General features: G+C 36.8%; 3 protein-coding genes across 4 annotated transcripts; all 3 read right to left on the reverse strand.

Moving 5' to 3' along the window:
* LOC131318488 (inactive protein RESTRICTED TEV MOVEMENT 2-like) lies at positions 1-1,283 on the reverse strand. The gene is made up of 2 exons (XM_058348307.1): positions 1,108-1,283; positions 1-681 (listed from the first exon to the last, which is right to left on the reverse strand). The coding sequence occupies exons 1-2, from the start codon at positions 1,265-1,267 to the stop codon at positions 212-214; spliced, it is 630 nt and encodes a 209-aa protein (XP_058204290.1). The 5' UTR covers positions 1,268-1,283; the 3' UTR covers positions 1-211.
* On the reverse strand, positions 1-8,625 carry LOC131318487 (inactive protein RESTRICTED TEV MOVEMENT 2-like). 2 transcript variants are annotated; one of them, XR_009197706.1, is made up of 3 exons: positions 8,453-8,625; positions 7,485-8,021; positions 1-127 (listed from the first exon to the last, which is right to left on the reverse strand). XR_009197706.1 is itself a non-coding variant. In XM_058348305.1 (2 exons), exons 1-2 carry the CDS (start codon positions 8,610-8,612, stop codon positions 7,552-7,554), a joined length of 630 nt encoding a protein of 209 aa, XP_058204288.1. In that variant the 5' UTR covers positions 8,613-8,625; the 3' UTR covers positions 7,409-7,551. The 2 variants fall into 2 exon arrangements, 1 of the variants encoding a protein (XP_058204288.1); XM_058348305.1 differs by lacking the exon at positions 1-127 and having other exon boundaries at positions 7,409-8,021.
* An 8,153-nt stretch (positions 8,626-16,778) lies between these two features.
* LOC131318489 (inactive protein RESTRICTED TEV MOVEMENT 2-like) lies at positions 16,779-17,986 on the reverse strand. Its single transcript, XM_058348308.1, has 2 exons — positions 17,817-17,986; positions 16,779-17,391 (listed from the first exon to the last, which is right to left on the reverse strand). Exons 1-2 carry the CDS (start codon positions 17,974-17,976, stop codon positions 16,922-16,924), a joined length of 630 nt encoding a protein of 209 aa, XP_058204291.1. The 5' UTR covers positions 17,977-17,986; the 3' UTR covers positions 16,779-16,921.
* Between the last annotated feature and the right edge of the window lie 5,519 nt (positions 17,987-23,505).

The raw sequence follows: 23,505 nt of genomic DNA on the forward strand, positions 1-23,505 counted from the left end.
TTGCACTTAATTATAGCAAATTTATTTACTTCAAACCTTTCAATATAATCTTTTACAGAGGAGTATACATTTTGTTGAGTGAGAACCTTATTAACAGATTGATATATAATCTAACATATACGTCGAGCTATGTTTTTGCAGGACCTCCCAGCTCTATCACGCAGGTGACCAAGTGAGTGCCTTGGTCCATGTTATGAGGTCACCAAGTACCCTAAACATTAGGCGCCGGCCTTGTATACTTGTACGCGGCAAAAGCACCAAGAGCCACCACGACCGCTACCACCACCCCTAGTGCAACACCCATCACCACCTTCTGATCCCTGATTATGGTCTGCTTCGCCACCGAAAATACCTTTCTTGATTCCTCAGCCACTTGAACTTGAATCCTTTTGGTTTTTGGCTGCACGTTCTGATCCTGAGCCTGACCCTGTTGTTCAGCTACTACTTGTATGGGATGATCTTGCTTGGTCTCTAACTCTACTGAAGTTTTTTTGGGCATAATAATATGGAGAAGGCCAGCATTGGTAAACTTTGCAGTGATTTCATTTGGGTTGCAGTCCTTTGGAACTTTGATATACTTTGCGAAACGACTCCGTTTCATGCCGTCAATCGGGCGCTCTCCGGAGATCCTTAGGGTGCCACGGTTGATGAGATGGACTTTGATTTGGTTTCTCTTGAATTCTATCACATAGAGGATATTGTGAAATATAACTAAAACTAGAATAACGAGAGACATATAAGATTTATTAGGAAAGACGGATAATAACGAAACAAAAATAACTTCGACACAAAAGTGCATGAAAAGTCGGAAATTAAATAAAAAGAAGAACAAGGTAATTTTTTCAGCACATTTGAATTTTCATGAGCTGAGTTAGAGTTGAAACTTAGAGTAAACCGCTACCCAGTATATAATTTTTGTAAAGCTCCTTACTTGTCGAGCGATTTATCAATAAGCCACAACCAATAACCTAACTTGCCCCCTTTTATTATTTACCTTTGCGTGAATATAGATCATGCGATAATATATGCCTTTTATCCAACTTGTATGTCACTAAACAAAATGGTGCGTACATATCATTAACATAGTAATAAGTTACACAATATTACCAGGGACATGGACCACAAGGGTTTCTTTCCCTTCCTCTCTCTGCCAACCGCAGAAAGGTTCGAAATTGTCGTACGTCGGCATTGCATCTCCGGCTTTGGCATCCGCCGGGGCGGGCTCAGTTGCGGCGCCCTTAGCAGCTGTATTTGTTGGAGGCTTCATGTTCTTCGTCTTTCAGGATGTTGGAGAATATTGATGGCAATTTATATGCTAAGCAAAGTCACGAGAGGGGGTTTGGCCATGAGGTTTCTTCTGGGGTTCCTCTAGAAATGGAATCGCTGCCTTTTTGACACTTTAAAGTTTCTGATTTAGCTTAATTTCTGTCTTTGGCATTCTTTAACGTTTGGGGATGATCTCCTTTTACATGAACAATGGTATATTACTTTTTGTTATTTTTACATTTTCTTGATCTTGGGAGAATGGATTCAAGAATTTCCATCCTCATTGCCAAACACCACTTCCCTTTCCCAATTTTAAAGAATGAAATACAAAAGCCCCTTATTTTTTGAATTAAATGTGATGTATTGTGAGAAAATGATATGTCTTGTAAAGTGAGAAATAAACTACTTAGAAAAATAAGAACATTAGTAGAACGGGGCCAAAGTCGGGCTATTATTTGGCCCATTATGAAGTTCCTTCCAATGGGAGTGGTCATTTGTAGCTAGCCAAAGAAAGATGGGACTCAACCTTGAGGGTTAGTCCAAGACTCTAAGTGATTAGTGGGTGAGCTCTCACGCAATTATCTAGGGTTCTAATATTGGAACTGAGCCGTAAGAAAATTATTTCTTATGAATTTCTTAATTATGGCGTTGATAGTCTGTTTTTTACTAGATCAGAGAATGGATTAGCCGAGATGCGTGCTCGTTTGTACACCCCTTACTGCCATACCTGCAAAAGGGAGTCGTTTGTAACAACTGTAATTCGTATGGAGGAACGGTAATAATAACAAGGCTTGAAATGGACTAGTCGGAGAACAAAGGGGAAATCAAGTGGTAAGGGTTTTTTTTTTTTATTCGTTAATCATAATCTATTCTATCTTAGGGGACTTGGGAAGGTTGATGGGTGCTTACGGCTACGAGAATTGAACTCTACCCATGTGCATAAGAATATAAGAGAGGGACAAACTGCACCCCACTTTAATTGAAAGTTGTAAAGCTTTCATTTGCATTAATAGTACTAGATTTCTACGAGGTTCCAGCTTAAAAATTAATTAGATATATGTGGAATAGCCTCTAAAATATATTAACAAAGTTTGGGTGATTTAGAAGCGATGTGAGATAGAATCTACCATTCCCCTCACGTGCAAACCGGATGGACGTGAAGATACGAATTGAGGATATAATTATGAAATTTGATTCGTGTGAAGGAGACTCTGACCATGTGAGGTGAGGCCATTAAAGACCTAACTCTGATATCATATTAAATTTCTTGAAGGGTTCCAACCTAAAACCAATTAGTTACAGACAATATAGCCTTTAGAATATAATAATTAACCATGCGTAGCTTAAATGAGTGATATGGAAAAAAATCTAACAAATAGGTTGTGGATTCGATTCTCATTGTGGAGTTTCATTCCACACCTTTTAAGTTAAATTAGATTGAATTTCCTGCATATACTAAGAAAAATTTGGACTCGTCCTCGTCAACACAATATCAGAATCCAACTAGTCACACTCTAGATGTACTTTTTTGTGGTGCTTTAAGCTGATGCGATTGCTAGTTGCTGCAAAGGAGGTATCTTATGAACCGTGGTGGAGTCAGTATTTTGGCTGGAGGGAGCCGATTATCTAAAATGAGTACTTATTTTAGAGTTTTTGATTTTTCAATATAATACATTTGTAAATTAAAATGATTCTAGCTTAAAACAGTAAAAGTGTATGAATCATTTGTTACCTTTATTTAGACTACAACAATACTCACATGCCTGGTTGTACGTTTATAAAAGAAATTAAGAAATGAGAATGCAAACAATCTATTTTTTACTAAATCAAACTTAAATTGTTAAGATTATGATAAGCTATTACACTAATAATATTCATAATAGCCTAAAATTAGCTAGATCTAATTTTCAAAAATATTTTAAAATCGCAGGGGGTCGGGCCCCGTCCGGCGCTAGGTAGCTCCGCCTTTGTTTGTGAAGACATTCAAGCCTATAAATGGATGCTAGTTGTATAAGCTTTAATTGGGTGGGGTTTTGTGTTTTGGTGTTGAGGAACAAAAAGGGGCGTAAGAAGTAAAGATAGGGTCCGGTCCATTCCAGTCCAGCAATATGAGAAGCTGGATTTTTCTGGGTGGGTTTGAAATGTATTTGGGCCCTTTGGGGGTTGGTTTTCTTGGTGAGAGGTTATTGTCATTGAGAGAGAGAAGTTTTGAGAGATTGTTTGTAATCTTGTTTGAGTTGGATTGAATTATTCAATTTAATTAACATCAAATATATATACAGACGTTAAGGGCATAAGACGAGATTCAATCTTCAATGTACAAAGATCTATATGAATCCATGATATAAGCACCGAGGCACGCCACCAACGCCACCATCGCTGCCACATTCGTTGCCGTCTTCAAGAAGCTTTTCGATCCCGAATCACACATTTGGGTCTCATTGTTATAATCCGGTGCTGTAACGCTCCGATTTTCCAAGGAATTTCGAAAGTATCAACCCTGAAATACACTTAATTTTATAAACTACTAGCCCCTATTTGTCGTTATACAAAATTTACATTTAAAAAAATACAAAAAATCTAACATTTTATTTAAATATCTTCAGAGCGACTCTAATCTTAATATAGATCTCAAGCATACTCGGTCTCCGCCCTTGGTATTCCTCCTGTGTCAAACTGCTCCACCATTGAATCATACATCCTCTGGTAAATTGATCGCTGAAGCAATCGATTTATCAAGATACATACGTATCCGTAAGTGATAATTCACCTAGTATAATAATCTCAAACCTACCAACCCCATATTTTACAGCTAGCAATTCAACAATATAAGAATTGGTAATACACAGAAAGTACACAGAATAATATCACATCGTCATTTTCTTTACTATCCATTAACTTACATGAAATCTAAGGATCTTCTCCACAAGATCATTTCCTTCCATATCCACTAACTACAACTGTCTTATGGGTCCACCATTCCTCTTGCTTGTTCTGCACCGGGGTCCTAGGTGAACGCACCTAAATTATGTATTTAGCATATTCTCACTTAAAACCATAACAGGAGGATCGAGTCATCCCATGACGTATCGTATATTAGAGTCGGACATCCACTACCCCACACTAACTATAACCGTTTCAACCCATTCCTTTCCTCATAGAAAAACTTTTCATGACGTATCATACATTAACGTCTTACTAACTATAACCATCTCATGAGACCCATTTCCTTCCTCAAAGAAAACTTCTCATAACGTATCATACATTAGTGTCACAACATATCTCATTACCGGATCCCTCATACAACCCTTTTCAATATAGGGCCCCATTGGTTACCCTTTTCAACATAGGGCTCTATTAGTTACCTTTACCATAGCCATGGCTCAAATCACAATCCATAATCTTACATCTCAACACTTTATCAATTTGTCATTTACTTAACTTCGTCTACTTGAATTACTATTCTTAAACCACCCCATGAATCTATGTCCGACTAGCAAGTATATCATGATACAATCAATAACCTCTCAATTCATAACATGATACATTTCAATGAGATAACAATACAACATTTGATAGGTGCAAATTATTAAACACATAAAGAATTTGAATTGGGACAATGCCTTCTAGATTGTTAAAAATTCTTTATCGAACAAGTAGTTAGTTATAGTATTAACTTGAGAAAATTAACTAATTATTTTGCAGGCCCTAAAGTGTTTTAGTAATCTCTAATAATATAATATGCCACGTGTAGTTAGATGAGCTTTTGAGGCTTCTAAGTATAATCTAATGACCGTAGGGAATTAATTTCAATTGTATTGACTTTTTGTAGTAATCAAATATAACTTAATCGATTTTCAAAGTGGTCTAATAAGTTATGTAAATCTAGAATTTAACTGAATGGTTTAACTTTTAACTTTATCCATAAATTTTGGAGCCTAGATGTTTTGATGTCAACTTACAGTAACTTAGTGAATACTTAAGTTGGCTAATAGTTTTACACATTTTACTATTGACTAGTTTTGTATATTAGCTTAGAACGGTTATTAATTCTTTTTTTATTTGTTCGCATCGTTTCAATTAAGTTTTCTACTTTTTTTTAATACTTTATTTTTACAAATAACTTACTTATATACTAATCTTTTGGCCAAAATCGTATACTTTAATACCTTAGAGGTTAAATATGAAATTTTAAAAGACAAAAGAACCACAGGGGATAACAGATCATCTTTATTAAAAATGAAAAAAATTTCAGTGCCGAGCGGGTACCACGTAGTGCCCGCTTGAGCTTCCGAACTGTTCATTTCATTTTTGAACGGCTTAAATTTGGAGAGAGAAAGTGTTGGGGTGAGAGGAGAGAGATGGTTTTAATTTGAGCCGTCTAAAAATGTATCAGACGGCTCGGATGCGCCGAGCAGGTACCACGTGTGATATACCCGCTCAGCACTAAAAAATCTCTCATTAAAAACCCAACGTCCACGTACAGTAAAAGGGAAAAAAACAAGAGTGAAAGACCAGTTCCGGCTACGCGACTTCGGGGTTGATTTCTTTCATTCCGAAACTTTAAAAATCTATACGTAAGCACATAATATAATCAGGAGAGAGTAGGGAAGTGATTATTCTACTTTAAATCCGGTCGAAAAAGCAGGTAATAGTTTACGGACGGTTCCGGTAAAACGGGAATGACACTGGCGACGGGAACCTTGGGCTGACTTCGGTTGAGCTGTGGTTTTTTTTTTTTGGACTTCAGTTGAGTTGTGGTTGAGGTTGGAATACTTGAAGTTTGCGTGGAAGGTTGGAGAACCGAAATCGAATGGTGGGGTGGTGCAAGCGACATACCCGATTTTCACTCTCTCTATAAAACTCATGGGAGCTTTCTCTCTATTTTTTTTTCTCTACTATTTTGCAGCCAAGGAGGATTTTGGGTTACAAATTTTCATAGCCTAAGGGAGGTGTGTTTGAAGTGAGAGAGAGAGAGAGCAAGTGCACGTTTGGAGGTGGTAGGAGTGTGGGAGGATAAGTGTGGAGGTGATGGAGTGTAGAAGGGAAGTAAGGAAGAGATATACTCGGGAGAGAGATGAGGAAGAGAGAAGTGCCGAAAAGAAAGGGGACATGAGTCATGTTTTATGGGTTTCCAAATTTAATATGTATATGGATGGATGTGTATGTAATTGTAGGAGGATGCCGAATGGAAAGAGAGAGAGAGAGAGAGAGAGAGAGAGAGCATAATCCCTCATTTTCAGGAAACAAACTATTGCTACATTTACTATATATTTACATATGCAGATCGATATCTAGATATATGTACACATATCATGACAAATATATAGATGGTTAAAGTTAGTTATAAAAACTAACAAAAGAGGTTAAGCTCCACTCCGGTTTAATATTTGAACCGGAAGGAACAGTATAAATTTGGATCGTCCATTGTTAAATTTGGATCATTCATTGTCTTAATTAATGATTCGGATTTGCTCAGAAAGTCTAACCAGTAAAAATAAAATATGAGTAAATCCGAACCATTAATTACATCAATAGACTATTCATATTTAGACTGTCCCGTCCGATTCAGTTCAAATTAACGACCGAAGGAGATCCAATTCCAAACAAAAACCACAACCTTAAAATAGAGCTTAGTCAAGAAATTAACAAAACAGAAAACAAGCAAAGCATGGCAGCCCTAGAAAACTTAACATCAGGTCTTGGTACTTTGACCACTTTTACAAACTTAAAACTAAGTACTCTCTTCGTCCTAATTTAATTTCACTTTTAGAAATTTGTGCAACTTTTCATGTTTTAATTACATCAATATTTTATATGATTTTAAAAATATTGTATTATAGAACAAATTGAAATCTATCAAATAATATTCAAATTGGATATAAAATTCATTACCAATTTAAAGATATAACAAATTTTTTTTAATCCAGTTAAAATAGAACTGATACAAGTAAATTAAGACAGAGGTAGTAGTACATAAATTCCGAAAATCCAAACGGAGTGGTTGAACCAGATTGCTGACTTAAACAAACATATCTATATATATATTCCCTCCGTCTTGAATTTTTGGTCTTAGTAAGAATTTTTTTGTTGTCTTAAAAAGATTGTCTCAGTTAAAAAGTAGTAATGAACAGAAGTATACTTTTTGTTAAGTGAGAACCTTATTAATAAATTGACATATAATTTGACATAGATGTTGAGTTATTTTTCTGCAGGACCTCTCAGCTCTATCACGCAGGTGACAAAGTGAGTGCCTTGGTCCATGTTACAACGTCACCAAGTACCCTAAACATTAGGCGCCGGCCTTGTATACTTGTACGTTGCAAAAGCACCAAGAGCCACCACGACAGCTACCACCACCACTAGTGCAACACCCATCTCCACCTTCCGATCCCTGATTATGGTCTGCTTCGCCACCGAAAATACCTTTCTTGATTCCTCAGCCACTTGACCTTGAGTCCCTTTGGTTTTCGGCGGTGCGTTCTGATCCTGAGCCTGACCCTGTTGTTCAGGTACTACTTGTATGGGTTGATCTTGCTTGGTCTCTAACTCTACTGAAGTTTTTTTGGGCATAATAATATGGAGAAGGCCAGTATCGGTGAACTTTGCAGTGATTTCATTTGGGTTGCAGTTCTTTGGAACTTTGATTTCCTTTGCGAAACGACTCCATTTCGTGCCGTCAATCGGGCGCTCTCCGGTGATCCTTAGGGTGCCACGGTTGCTGAGATGGACTTTCATTTGCCCTCTCTTGAATTCTATCACAGAGAGGATATTGTGAAAATATAACTAAAACTAGAATAACGAGAGACATATAAGATTTATTAGGAAAGACGGATAATAACAAACAAAAATAACTTCGACACAAAAGTGCATGAAAAGTCGGGAATTAAAGAAAAAAAAAGAACACGGTAATTTTGTAAGCATGTTTGAATTTTCATGAGCGGAGTTGGGGTTGAAACTTAGACAGAGTAAAGCACTACCCAATATATAATTTTTTTAAAGCTCCTTACTTGTCGAGCGATTTATCAATAAGTTACAACCAGTAACCTAACTTGCGCCCTTTTATTATTTACCTTGGCGTGAATATGGATCATGCGATAATATATGCCTTTTATCCAACTTGTATGTCACTAAACAAAATGGTGCGTACATATCATTAACATAGTAATAAGTTACACAATATTACCAGGGACATGGACCACAAGGGTTTCTTTCCCTTCCTCTCTCCGCCAACCGCAGAAAGGTTCGAAATCGTCGTATGTCGGCATTGCATCTCCGGCTTTGGCATCCGCCGGGGCGGGCTCAGTTGCGGCGCCCTTAGCAGCTGTATTTGTTGGAGGCTTCATGTTCTTCGTCTTTCAGGATGTTGGAGAATATTGATGGCAATTTATATGCTAAGCAAAGTCACGAGAGGGGGTTTGGCCATGAGGTTTCTTCTGGGGTTCCTCTAGAAATGGAATCGCTGCCTTTTTGACACTTTAAAGTTTCTGATTTAGCTTAATTTCTGTCTTTGGCATTCTTTAACGTTTGGGGATGATCTCCTTTTACATGAACAATGGTATATTCCTTTTTGTTATTTTTACATTTTCTTGATCTTGGGAGAATGGATTCAAGAATTTCCATCCTCATTGCCAAACACCACTTCCCTTTCCCAATTTTAAAGAATGAAATACAAGGGCCCCTTATTTTTTGAATTAAATGTGATATATTGTGAGAAAATGATATGTCTTATAAAGCGAGAAATAAACTATTTAGAAAAATAAGAACATTAGTAGAACGGGGCCAAAGTCGGGCTATTATTTGGCCCATTATGAAATTCCTTCCAATGGGAGTGGTCATTTGTAGCTAGCGAAAGAACGGAAAATTCCTGGCCGGTCCCAATTTTTGCTTGCTATCCCATCCAAACCATTTTTTTAAAGTACTATCCATCTAGGTCATTTTTAAAGATGCTTTTATTATTTTGCCCTTGTAACTATTTATAGTCTTAGATTTCACACCCTTTACAGAATTCACACTCCTTTTAGAATTCATATCTCTTTTCAGAATTCACACCCCAAAAATTATTGAGGTGTGAATTTTGAGTGAATTCTTAGCGTGAATCTCCCGTAATCCAAGAATTCACACCCAAAAAAAAAAAAGAAAATGAGAGGAGGCCATCATCTACCCATAATAGATTAAAATAAGTTCTCATCACTATTTCTCATAAAAAGAAGATTTAGCATACAGAGAGAAAGAGAGAGAGGGGCCATCATCTTCTTTCTTTTTCCTTTTCCGCAACGCAACTCTGCTGCTACTTCTTCTCTTCGTCAACTCTGCTGCTACTTCTTCTTCTTCATCAAAGACACGCTAGATTCACGTACTAGCGTCGAACTACCCGTGTGGTGGCTACACAGCTCTATTTTTTACGGGTCCGGTATCAATCTATTCGTATCGTCGAGATGCATGAGACTCATGTATCAATTTGAGTCTTGGATCAAATTTTCGTTTCTACAGTTTTGGAAAGCAGCTCTTCAGGCGGCGTGTGAGGGCCACACCGGAATCTTTCCAGCGACGGAAAGGCTTCTCAAGAATCGACTTGATGAGACAATGTTGTTTTCTGGTGTTGAAGTTGATTTTCGATCACTTCTCCACACCGACGAAAAACAACTCTACTTTGACGTCAAGTCGCCAACGCCCGCAACGAAGAACAACTCTCCTTCGTTCCTTACAGGTATACCCGCACGTCGACGACCAAGTGCGAAGTGAGGCGAACTCCGGCGACAACGCTGTACAGCAGCGGAAGGTCTGAATTGTAGCGAAGAAAGAGACAAAAGGATTCCAGGGATTTTCTACTTCGTTCCATACTGTACGACGAAGGATTTGAGCGGGTGAAGATGAAAACGGGATAATTTGGACAGATCACTTAAAAACAGGGCTTATGCGGAAAGAGTGCGACGCGGGATGGGGCTGGACGGGCACGCGGGGACAAAACAGGGCCGGTCGGTAAGAACTCGCGAACGAAAGATGGGACTCAACCTTGAGGCTTAGTCCAAGACTCCAAGTGATTGGTGGGTAGGGCTGTCTACGGCTGGAATTGGACCAGATTGTTATGAATCCAATCTTAATCTGCGAGTTATGATTTTTACATTTTCTTGATTTTGGGAGAATGGATTCAAGAATTTCCATCCTCATTGCCAAACACCACTTCCCTTTCCCAATTTTAAAGAATGAAATACTGGCTCCTTATTTTTTGAATTAAATAATGATGTATTGTGAGAAAATGATATGTCTTGTAAAGCGAAAAATAAACTACTTAAAAAAATAAGAACACTAATAGAACGGGGCCAAAGTCAGGCTATTATTTGGCCCAGTATGAAGTTCCTTCCAATGGGAGTGGCCATTTGTAGCTGGCCAAAGAAAGATGGGACTCAACCTTGAGGGTTAGTCCAAGATTCTAAGTGATAGGTGGGTGTGCTCCCACGCAATTATCTAGGGTTCTAGTATTGAAACTGAGCCGTAAGAAAATTATTTTTTATGAATTTCTTAATTATGGCGTTGATAGTTTGTTTTTTACTGGATCAGAGAATGGATTAGCCGAGATGCATGCTCTTTTGTACACCCTTTACTGCCATACCCACAAAAGGGACTCGTTCGTAACAACTGTAATTCGTATGGAGGAACGGTAATAATAACAAGGCTTGAAATGGACTAGTTGGAGAATAAAGGGGAAATCAAGTGGTAAGGGGTTTTTTTTAATTTTAATTTTGATTTATTATTATTATTTTTTCATTCGTTAATCCTAATCTATTCTATCTCAAGGGACTTGGGAAGGTGGGTGGGTACTTACGGCCATGGGAATTGAACTCTTCCCATGTACATAAGAATATAAGGGAGGCACCAACTGCACTCCATTCCACTTGAAAGTGGTAAGGCTTTCATTTGCATTAATAGTACTAGATACTACGAGGTTCCAACCTAAAATTAATTAGATATATGTGGAATAGCCTCTAGAATATATTAACAAAGTTTGAGTGACTTAGAAGTGATGTGAGATAGAATCTAACACTCCCCCTCACGTGCAGACCGAATGCACGTGAAGGTACGAATTGAGGATATAATTATGAGATTTGATTTTGGCGAAGAATACTCAGACCATATGAGGTGAGGCCACCAAAGACCCAACTCTGATAGCATATTAAATTTTTTGAAGGGTTCCAACCTAAAACCAATTAGTAACAGACAAGTTAGCCTTTAGAATATAATAATTAACTATGAGTAGCTTAAATTAGTGATATGGAAAAAAATCTAACAAGTAGGTTGTGGATTCGAATCTTAATGTGGAGTTTCATTCCGCACCTTTTAATTTAAATTAGATTGAATTTCCTGCATATACTAAGAAAAATTTGAATTCGTCCTCGTCAACACAATATCAGAATCCAATTAGTCACGCTCTAGGTGTACTTTTTTGCGGTGCTTTATGCTGATGCTCTTGCTACAAAGGATGTGTCTTATGAACAGTGGCAGAGTTAGGATTTTGGCTCAAGGGAACCGATTAACTAAAATGAGTACTCATTTTAGAGTTTTTGATTTTTCAATATAATACATTTGTAAATTAAAATGATTCTAGCTTAAAACAGTAAAAGTCTATGAATCAGTTGTTACCTTTATTTGGACTACAACGTACAATACTCACATGCCTGGTTGTACGTTTATGAAAGAAATTAAGAAATGAGAATGTAAACAATCTATTTTTTACTAAATCAAACTAAAATTGTTAATATTATGAGAAGCTACTACACTAATAATATTCATAATAGTCTAAAATTAGCTAGATCTAATTTTCAAAAATATTTTAAAATCGCAGGGGGTCGGGTCTCGTCCGGCCTTAGGTAGCTCTGCCCTTGTTTGTGAAGACATTCAAGCCTATAAAGGGATGTTAGTTGTATAAGCTTTAATTGGGTGGGGGTTTTTGTGTTTTAGTGTTGAGGAACAAAAAGGGGCATAAGAAGTAAAGATATATACAGACGTTAAGGGCAGAAGACGAGATTCAATTATTCAATTTAATTGGGTGGGGGGTTTTTGTGTTTTAGTTGTAATCTTGTTTGAGTTGGATTGAATTATTCAATTTAATTAACATCAAATATATATACAGACGTTAAGGGCATAAGACGAGATTCAATCTTCAATGTACAAAGATCTATATGAATCCATGATATAAGCACCGAGGCACGCCACCAACGCCACCATCGCTGCCACATTCGTTGCCGTCTTCAACAAGCTTTCCGATCCCGAATCACACATTTAGGTCTCATTGTTATAATTTGGTGCTTTAACGTCCCGATTTTTCAAGGAATTTTGGAAGCATTAACCCTAAAATACACTGAATTTTATAAACTACTAGGCCCCTATTTGTCGTTATACAAAATTTACATTTAAAAAAATACAAAAAATCTAACATTTTATTTAAACATATTCAGAGTGACTCTAGTCTTGATATAGATCCTAAGCATACTCGGTCTCCGCCCCTGGTATTCCTCCTGTGTCAAATTGCTCTACCATTGAATTCTGCATATTCTGGCAAATTGATCGCTGAAGCAACCGATTTATCAGGATACAAATGTATCCGTGAGTGATAATTCATCTAGTAGAATAATCCCAAACCTACCAACCTCATATTGTACAGCTAGCAGTTCAACAATATAAGAATTGGTAATACACAAAAAGTACACAGAATAATAGCACATCGTCATTTTCTTTACTATCTATTAACTTACCTGAAATCTAAGGATCTTCTCCACAAGATCCTTTCCTCTCACCTCTACTAACTATAACCATCTCATGGGTCCACCATTCCTCTTGCTTGTCCTGCACCGGGGTTCTAGGTGAGCGCACTTAAATTATGTACTTAGCATGTTCTCACTTAAGACCATAACAGGAGGATCGAGTCATCCCATGACGTATCGTATTAGGGTCGGACATCCACTAATCCACGCTGACTATAATCGTCTCATGGAACCCATTCCTTTGCCCAAAGAGAAACTTTCCATGACATGTCATACATTAACATCTCACTAACTATAACAGTCTCATGAGACCCATTCCCTTCCTCGAAGAAGAACTTCCCATAACGTATCATATGTTAGTGTCACAACATATCTCATCACTGGATGCCGCATGGTAACCCTTTTCAACACAGGGCCCCATTGGTTACCCTTACTATAGCCACGACTCAAATCACAATCCACAATCTTACCTCTCAACAGTTTATCAATTTGCCATTTACTTAATTTCGTCAACATCTGCCTTATTAAAGGGATAGTTACACCCCGTGAATCACTATTCGTAAACCACCCCTTGAAACTTTGTCCGACTTGCAAGTACATCATGATACAATCAATAACCTCTCAATTCATAACATGATATATTTCAATGAGATAACATGCAATACAACATTTGATAGGTGCAAATAATTAAACTCATAAGGAATTTGAATTGGGCCAATGCCTTTTGGATTGTTAAAAATTCTTTATCGAACAAGTAGTTAGTTATAGTATTAACTTAAAAAAATCAACTAATTGTTTTGTAGGCCCTAAAGTGTTTAGTAATCTTTAATAATAATAATATGCCACGTGTAGTTAGATGAGCTTTTGAGGCTTCTAAGTGTAATCTAATGATTGTAGGAAATTAATTTTAATTGTACTGACTTTTTGTAGTAATCAAGTATAACTTAATCGATTTCCAAAGTGGTCTAATAAGTTATGTAAATCTAGGGGAAAGACTATAATACACACATTTTATTTGAGTGTGTATCATATGCACCCCTCAAAATGTTATGAATTATAGAGAAAATGTTACGAATCGTATTGCTAAAAAGTTACGAATCATATAAAGGTTACGAAATACACCAAAATGTTATGAATCATAATGAAAACGTTACGAATTGTATTGCTGAAAAGTTATGAATTCTAGAACAAAAGTTACGAAACACTCTAAAATGTTATGAATGAATTACAAAATAGGTGCATATGGTACACTCTTTTAAGGAGTGTGTATTGTAGACTTTTCCTAAATCTAGAGTTTAACTTAATGGTTTAGCTTTTAACTTTATCCATAAATTTTGGAAGCCTAGATGTTTTGATGTCAACTTACAGTAAGTTAGTGAATACTTAAGTAGGCTAATAGTTTCACACTTTACTATTGACTAGTTTTGTATATTAGCTTAGAACAGTTATTAATTCTTTTTTTATCTGTTCACATCGTTTCAATTAAGTTTTCTACTTTTTTTTAATAATTTATTTTTACAAATAACTTATATACTAATCTTTTGGCCAAAATTGTATACTTTACTACCTTTGGGGTTAAATCTGAAGTTTTAATTTAATGGTTTATATTCTAGTAAGGCCGAATTAAAAGACTAAAGAACCACAGGGGGATAACAGTAATATTAGCATCATCTTTATTAAAAACGAAAAAAAATTCAGTGCCGGGCGGATACCACATGGTGCCTGCTCGCGTATCCGAGCCGTCCATTTTATTTTTGAACGGCTTAGATTTGGAGAAAGAAAATGAGAGAGAGTATTGGGGTGAGAGGAGAGAGAGAGTTTCAATTTGAGCCGTTCAAAAGTGTATCAGATGGTTCGGAGTTGAGCAGGATATACTTGCTAGGCACTGAAAAAATCTCTCATTAAAAACCCAACGTCCATGTACAATAAAAGGAAAAAAAACAGGGGAGAAAGACCAGTTCCGGCTACGCGACTTTGGGGTCGATTTCTTTCATTCCGAATCTTTAAAAATCTATACGTAAGCACATAATATACTTATGAGAGAGTAGGGAAGCGATTATTCTACCTTAAATCCGATCAAAAATTAAAGCGGGAAATAGTTTACGGACGGTTTCGGTAAAACGGGAATGACATCGACGACGGGGAACCTCGGGCTGACTTCAGTTGAGCTGTGGTTGAGGTTGGAATACTTGAAGTTTGCGTGGAAGGTTGGAGAACCGAAATCGAATGGTGGGGTGGCGCGAGCGACAAACCCGATTTTCACTCTTTCTAAAACTCCATGAGAGCTTTCTTTCTATTTTTTTCTCCACTATTTTGCAGCTAAGGATGATTTTGGGTAACAAATTTTCGTACCCTAGGGCAGGTGTGTTTGTATAGAGATGTGAGAGAGAAAAGAAGTGCAAGTTTGGAGGTGGTGAGAGTGTGAGAGGATAAGTGTGGAGGTGATAGAGTGTAGAAGGGAAGTAAGGAAGAGATATACTCGGGAGAGAGATGAGAAAGAGAGAAGTGCCGAAAAGAAAGGGAACAGTAGTCATGTATTATGGGTTTTCAAATTTAATATGCAGAAAAGCTACGTGCACAGTATGCTGTGCACGTAGCACAACTCTTTAATATGTATATGGATGCATGTGTATGTAATTGTGGGAGGATGCCGAATGGAGAGAGAGAGAGAGAGAGAGAGAGAGAGAGAGAGAGAGAGAGAGAGAGAGAGAGAGAGAGAGAGAGAGAGAGAGAGAGAGAGAGAGAGAGAGAGAGAGAGAGAGAGAGAGAATAATCCCTCATTTTCAGGAAACAAACTATTGCTACATTTACTATATATTTACATATACATATATCTAGATGTATGTACACATACCATTACAAATATAAATATATAGATGGTTAAAGTTAATTATAAAAAGTAACAAAAGAGGTTCAGCTCCTCTTTGGTTTAATATTTGAATCGGAAGGAACAATAAAAATCTCGATCATCCGTTGTCTTAATTAATGATTCGAATTTGCTCAGAAAGTCTAATCAGTAAAAATAAAATGAGTAAATCCGAACAATTAATTACATGTATAGATGATTCATATTTAGACTGTCCCGTCTATTCCAGTCAAAATTAACGACTAAAGAAGATCCAATTCCAAACAAAAACCACAACCTTAAAATAGAGCTTAGTCAAGAAACAAAACATTAAACAAGCTAAGCATGGCTGCCCTAGCGAGATCATGGGAAAACTTAACATCACGTCTTGGTACTTTAACCACTTTACAAACTTAAAACTAAGTACTCTCTCCGTCCTAATTTAATTGTCACATTTGGAAATTTGTGCCACTTTTCATGTTTTAATTACATCAATGTTTTATATGTTTTTAAAAATATTGTATTATAAAACAAATCGAAATCTATCAAATAAGATTTAAATTAGATATAAAATTTTTTACCAATTTAAAGATATAACAAATTTTTTTTATCCAGTTAAAATAGAACTGGAACAAGTAAATTAGGACGGAGGCACCCCTGCCAAGCGGGTGCTGAGCGGCCAATCTGGCCGTTCATATCGGAATCAACGGCCCGAATCGAAACATCTTTTTCCTTTTCCTTTTTTTTTTTTAAATCCGTTCTGTACCTTTACATCTGGGCCATCCAAAACACATTTGGACAGCCGAGATGTGCTCGGCACCCCTGCCAAGCATATCCCTGCTTGGCAGGATCTCCAGGTCCGCAAGATTGTCTAGGTTAAAAAGTAGTAATGAACAGAAGTATACTTTTTGTTGAGTGAGAACCTTATTAATAAATTGATATATAATCTAACATATATGTCGAGTTATTTTTCCACAGGACCTCTCAGCTCTATCACGCAGGTGACAAATTGCGTGCCTTGGTCCATGTTACAACGTCACCAAGTACCCTAAACATTAGGCGCCGGCCTTGTATACTTGTACGTTGCAAAAGCACCAAGAGCCACCACGACAGCTACCACCACCACTAGTGCAACACCCATCACCACCTTCCGATCCCTGATTATGGTCTGCTTCGCCACCGAAAATACCTTTCTTGATTCCTCAGCCACTTGACCTTGAGTCCCTTTGGTTTTCGGCGGCGCGTTCTGATCCTGAGCCTGACCCTGTTGTTCAGGTACTACTTGTATGGGTTGATCTTGCTTGGTCTCTAACTCTACTGAAGTTTTTTTGGGCATAACAATATGGAGAAGGCCAGCATCGGTAAACTTTGCAATGATTTCATTTGGGTTGCAGTCCTTTGGAACTTTGATTTCCTTTGTGAAACGACTTCGTTTCGTGCCGTCAATCGGGCGCTCTCCGGTGATCCTTAGGGTGCCACGGTTGCTGAGATGGACTTTCATTTGGTCTCTCTTGAATTCTATCACAAGGACGATATTGTGAAAATATAACTAAACTAGAACAAGGAAGGAGAGACATAGAAGAATTATTAGGAAAGACAGATAATAACAAACAAAAATAACTTCAGCACAAAAGTAAATATTGAAAAGTCAGAAATTAAAGAAAAAGAAAAACGCGGTAATTTTTTTAGTGTGTTTGAATTTTCATGAGCTGAGTTAGGGCTTAGATAGAGTAAACCGCTACCCGGCCAATATATAGTTTTTGTAAAGCACCTGACCAGTCGAGTTATTTATCAATGAGCTACAACCTAACTTGTCCACCTTTTTTTATTTACCTTTGTGTAAATATAGATCATGCGATATATGCCTTTTATCCAACTTGTATGTCACTGAACAAAACGGTACGTACTCACATATCATTAACACATAATAAGTTACACAATACCAGCGACATGGACCACAAGAGTTTCTTTCCCTTCCTCTCTCCGCCAACTGCAGAAAGGTTCGAAATCTTCGTATGTCAGCATCGCGTCTCCGGCTTTGGCATCCACCGGGGCCGGCTCGGTTGCTGCGCCCTTAGCAGCTGTATTTGTTGGAGGCTTCATGTTCTTCGTCTTTCAGGATTTTGGAGAATATTGATGGCACTTTATAAGCTAAGCAAAGTCACGAGAGGGGGTTTGGCCATGAGGTTTCTTCTGGGGTTCCTCTAGAAATGGAATCGCTGCCTTTTTGACACTTTAAAGTTTCTGATTTAGCTTAATTTCTGTCTTTGGCATTCTTTAACGTTTGGGGATGATATCCTTTTACATGAACAATGGTATATTCCTTTTTGTTATTTCTACATTTTCTTGATCTTGGGAGAATGGATTCAAGAATTTCCATCCTCATTGCCAAACACCACTTCCCTTTCCCAATTTTAAAGAATGAAATACAAGGGCCCCTTATTTTTTGAATTAAATATGATGTATTATGAGAGAATGATATGTCTTGTACAGAGAGAAATAAACTACTTAGAAAAATAAGAACATTAGTAGAACGGGGCCAAAGTCGGGCTATTATTTGGCCCATTATGAAGTTCCTTCCAATGGGAGTGGTCATTTGTAGCTGGCCAAAGAAAGATGGTACTCAACCTTGAGGGTTAGTCCAAGATTCTAAGTGATAGGTGGGTGCGCTCCCACACAATTATCTAGGGTTCTAGTATTGGAACTGAGCCATAAGAAAATTATTTCTTATGAATTTCTTAATTATGGCGTTGATAGTCTGTTTTTTACTGGATCAGAGAATGGATTAGCCGAGATGCATGCTCTTTTGTACACCCCTTACCGCCATACCCCCAAAAGGGACTCGTTCGTAACAACTGTAATTCGTATGGAAGAACGGTAATAATAACAAGGCTTGAAATGGACTAGTTGGAGAATAAAGGGGAAATCAAGTGGTAAGGGGTTTTTTTTTAATTTTAATTTATTATTATTTTTTCATTCGTTAATCCTAATCTATTCTATCTCAGGAGACTTGGGAAGGTGGGTGGGTACTTACGGCCACGGGAATTGAATCTTCCCATGTACATAAGAATATAAGGGAGGCACCAACTGCACTCTATTCCACTTGAAAGTGGTAAGGCTTTCATTTGCATTAATAGTACTAGATATCTACGAGGTTCCAACCTAAAATTAATTAGATACATGTGGAATAGCCTCTAGAATATATTAACAAAGTTTGAGTGACTTAGAAGCGATGTGAGATAGAATCTAACACTTCCCCCTCACATGCAGACCGAATGCACGTGAAGGTACGAATTGAGGATATGATTATGAGATTTGATTCAGGCGAAGAATACTCAGACCATATGAGGTGAGGTCACCAAAGACCTAACTCTGATATCATATTAAATTTCTTGAAGGGTTCCAACCTAAAACCAATTGGTGACAGACAAGTTAGCCTTTAGAATATAATAATTAACCATGAGTAGCTTAAATTAGTGATATGGAAAAAAATCTAACAAGTAGGTTGTGGATTCGATTCTCAATGTGGAGTTTCATTCCGCACCTTTTAATTTAAATTAGATTGAATTTCCTGCATATACTAAGAAAATTTTGAATTCGTCCTCGTCAACACAATATCAGAATCCAATTAGTCACGCTCCAGGTGTACTTTTTTGCGGTGCTTTATGCTGATGCGCTTGCTGCAAAGGATGTGTCTTATGAACCGTGGCAGAGTCAGGATTTTGGCTCAAGAGAACCGATTAACTAAAATGAGTACTTATTTTAGAGTTTTTGATTTTTCAATATAATACATTTGTAAATTAAAATGATTCTAGCTTAAAACAGTAAAAGTCTATGAATCACTTGTTACCTTTATTTGGACTACAACGTACAATACTCACATGCCTGGTTGTACGTTTATGAAAGAAATTAAGAAATGAGAATGTAAACAATCTATTTTTTACTAAATCAAACTAAAATTGTTAATATTATGAGAAGCTACTACACTAATAATATTCATAATAGTCTAAAATTAGCTAGATCTAATTTTCAAAAAATATTTTAAAATCGCAGGGGGTCGGGTCTTGTCCGGCCCTAGGTAGCTCTGCTCTTGTTTGTGAAGACATTCAAGCCTATAAAGTAGGGGTGAGCATGGATCGGATTGGTCTGATTTTATAGTAATTCAATAACCAAACCACTACTTACGGATTATGAATTTAGAGAACCAAACCAATCCATAAAATTCATAAAACCAAACCAATCGAAACCATTCAAAGGCGGTTTGGTTTCGGTTTTAAACCACGGTTCGTTTAAAATTGAGATATCATTACTATAAACTATTTTAAGTACTTAAAATTGCATAGATAACTTAAACTAAAAGTTATATTGAAATTAATATATTAAAATCATCAAAACTCACTAACATCAATCAACTAAATAAGAATAGAATACATTAGAAAGTAAGTTACCGAGATAAAAGAGTAGAAAATCACTTTACTAAGCCCAAACCATGTATGTTTAGCGGAATGAAATTGTAGGAATAGGAAGTTTAAGAAATTAATATTGAAAGTGAAAGAAAAGAATAGGGTGGTGGAATAGAGTATTAGATAAGGAAATTAAGTTTATTAAGTATATCTAAACAAATTATATACTATATGTGTGTGTCTATCACACGGTTCGGATTGGTTTGGAACCAGAACCATTAACGTAAATCCATAAACCAAACCATTTAACACGGTTTTTATTTTTTTTTAACCAAGACCTAACCACATCATTAAAAAACCAAACCAAATTATTCGGTTTAGATTGGTTTGGACTGGATTCACGGTTTCATAGTTATTTTGCTCACCCCTACTATAAAGGGATGTTAGTTGTATAAGCTTTAATTGGGTGGGGTTTTTGTGTTTTAGTGTTGAGGAACAAAAGGGGGCATAATAAGTAAAGATAGGGTCCGGTCCGGTCCAGTCTAGCCATATGAGAAGCTGGATTTTTCTGGGTGGGTTTGAAGTGTATTTGGGCCCTTTGGGGGTTGGTTTTCTTGGAGAGAGAGAGAGAGAGAGAGAGAGAGAGAAGTTTTGTGAGATTGTTTGTAATCTTGTTTGAGTTGGATTGAATTATTCAATTTAATTAACATCAAATATATATACAGACGTTAAGGGCATAAGACGAGATTCAATCTTCAATGTACAAAGATCTATATGAATACATGATATAAGCACCGAGGCTCGCCACCATCGCTGCCACATTCGTTGCCGTCTTCATCAAGCTTTCCGATCCCGAATCACACATTTGGGTCTCATTAATTGTTATAATTCGGTGCTTTAATGTCCCGATTTTTCAAGGAATTTTGGAAATATTAACCCTGAAATACACTGAATTTTATAAACTATTAAGCCCCTATTTGTCATTATACAAAATTTACATTTAAAAAAATACAAAAAATCTAACATTTTATTTAAACATATTCAGAGTAACTCTAGTCTTGATATAGATCCTAATCATACTCAGTCTCCCTGGTATTCTTCCTGTGTCAAACTGCTCTACCATTGAATCCTGCATATTCTGGCAAATTGATCGTTGAAGCAATCGATTTATCAGGATACAAACGTATCCGTGAGTGATAATTCACCTAGTAGAATAATTCCAAACCTACCAACCTCATATTGTACAGCAGCAGTTCAACAATATAAGAATTGGTAATACACAAAAAGTACACAGAATAATAGCACATCATCATTTTCTTTACTATCTATTAACTTACCTGAAATTTAAGGATCTTCTCCACAAGATCCTTTCCTCTCACCTCTACTAACTATAACCGTCTCATGGGTCCACCATTCCTCTTACTTGTCCTGCACCGCGGTTCTAGGTGAGCGCATCTAAATTATGTACTTAGCATGTTCTCACTTAAGACCATAACAGGAGGATCGAGTCATCCCATAACGTATCGTATTAGGGTCGGACATCCACTACCCCACGCTGACTATAATCGTCTCATGGAACCCATTCATTTGCCTAAAGAGAAACTTTCCATGACGTGTCATACATTAACATCTCACTAACTATAACCGTCTCATGAGACCCATTCCCTTTCTCGAAGAGGAACTTCCCATGACGTATCATATGTTAGTGTCACAACATATCTCATCACTAGATTCCGCATAGTAACCCTTTTCAACACAGGGCCCCATTGGTTACCCTTACTATAGCCATGGCTCAAATCACAATCCACAATCTTACCTCTCAACACTTTATCAATTTGCCATTTACTTAATTTCGTCAACATCTGCCTTATTAAAGGGATAGTTACACCCCGTGAATCACTATTCGTAAACCACCCCGTGAAACTATGTCCGACTTGCAAGTACATCATGATACAATCAATAACCTCTCAATTCATAACATGATACATTTCAATGAGATAACATGCAATACAACATTTGATAGGTGCAAATAATTAAACTCATAAGGAATTTGAATTGGGCCAATGCCTTTTGGATTGTTAAAAATTCTTTATCGAACAAGTAGTTAGTTATAGTATTAACTTGAAAAATTCAACTAATTGTTTTGTAGGCCCTGAAGTGTTTAGTAATCTCTAATAATAATAATATGCCACGTGTAGTTAGATGAGCTTTTGAGGCTTCTAAGCGTAATCTAATGATTGTAGGGAAATAATTTCAATTGTATTGACTTTTCATAGTAATCAAGTATAACTTAATCGATTTCCAAAGTGGTCTAATAAGTTATGTAAATCTAGAGTTTAACTTAATGGTTTAGCTTTTAACTTTATCCATAAATTTTGGAAGCCTAGATGTTTTGATGTCAACTTACAGTAAGTTAGTGAATACTTAAGTAGGCTAATAGTTTCACACTTTACTATTGACTAGTTTTGTATATTAGCTTAGAACAGTTATTAATTCTTTTTTTATCTGTTCACATCGTTTCAATTAAGTTTTCTACTTTTTTTTAATAATTTATTTTTAAAAATAACTTATATACTAATCTTTTGGCCAAAATTGTATACTTTACTACCTTTGGGGTTAAATCTGAAGTTTTAATTTAATGGTTTATATTCTAGTAAGGCCGAATTAAAAGACTAAAGAACCGCAGGGGGATAACAGTAATATTAGCATCATCTTTATTAAAAACGAAAAAAATTTCAGTGTCGAGCGAGTACCACATGGTGCCCGCTCGCGCATCCGAGCCGTCCATTTCATTTTTGAACGGCTTAGATTTGGAGAGAGAAAATGAGAGAGAGTATTGGGGCGAGATGAGAGAGAGAAAGTTTCAATCCGAGCCATTCAAAAGTGTATCAGATGGTTCGGAGTTGAGCAGGTACCATGTGGGATATACCTGCTAGGCACTGAAAAATCTCTCATTAAAAACCCATCGTCCATGTACAATAAAAGGAAAAAAAAACATGGGAGAAAGACCAGTTCCGGCTACGCAACTTCGGGGTCGATTTCTTTCATTCCGAATCTTTAAAAATCTATACGTAAGAGCATCTGCAATGGGAATAATCAAAATCGATAACCAAAATGTGTCACGTCAGCATTTGATTATCCATTTAGTTTATAATCAAACTTAACAAACTTGACCTCCACGTTGGTTATTTTTGTATCCCTATAAACCTCCCCCCCCACAATACGCAAT

The sequence above is a fragment of the Rhododendron vialii genome, chromosome 3a, assembly GCF_030253575.1.
Source record: "Rhododendron vialii isolate Sample 1 chromosome 3a, ASM3025357v1".
In the NCBI taxonomy this organism is placed as follows: domain Eukaryota; kingdom Viridiplantae; phylum Streptophyta; class Magnoliopsida; order Ericales; family Ericaceae; genus Rhododendron; species Rhododendron vialii.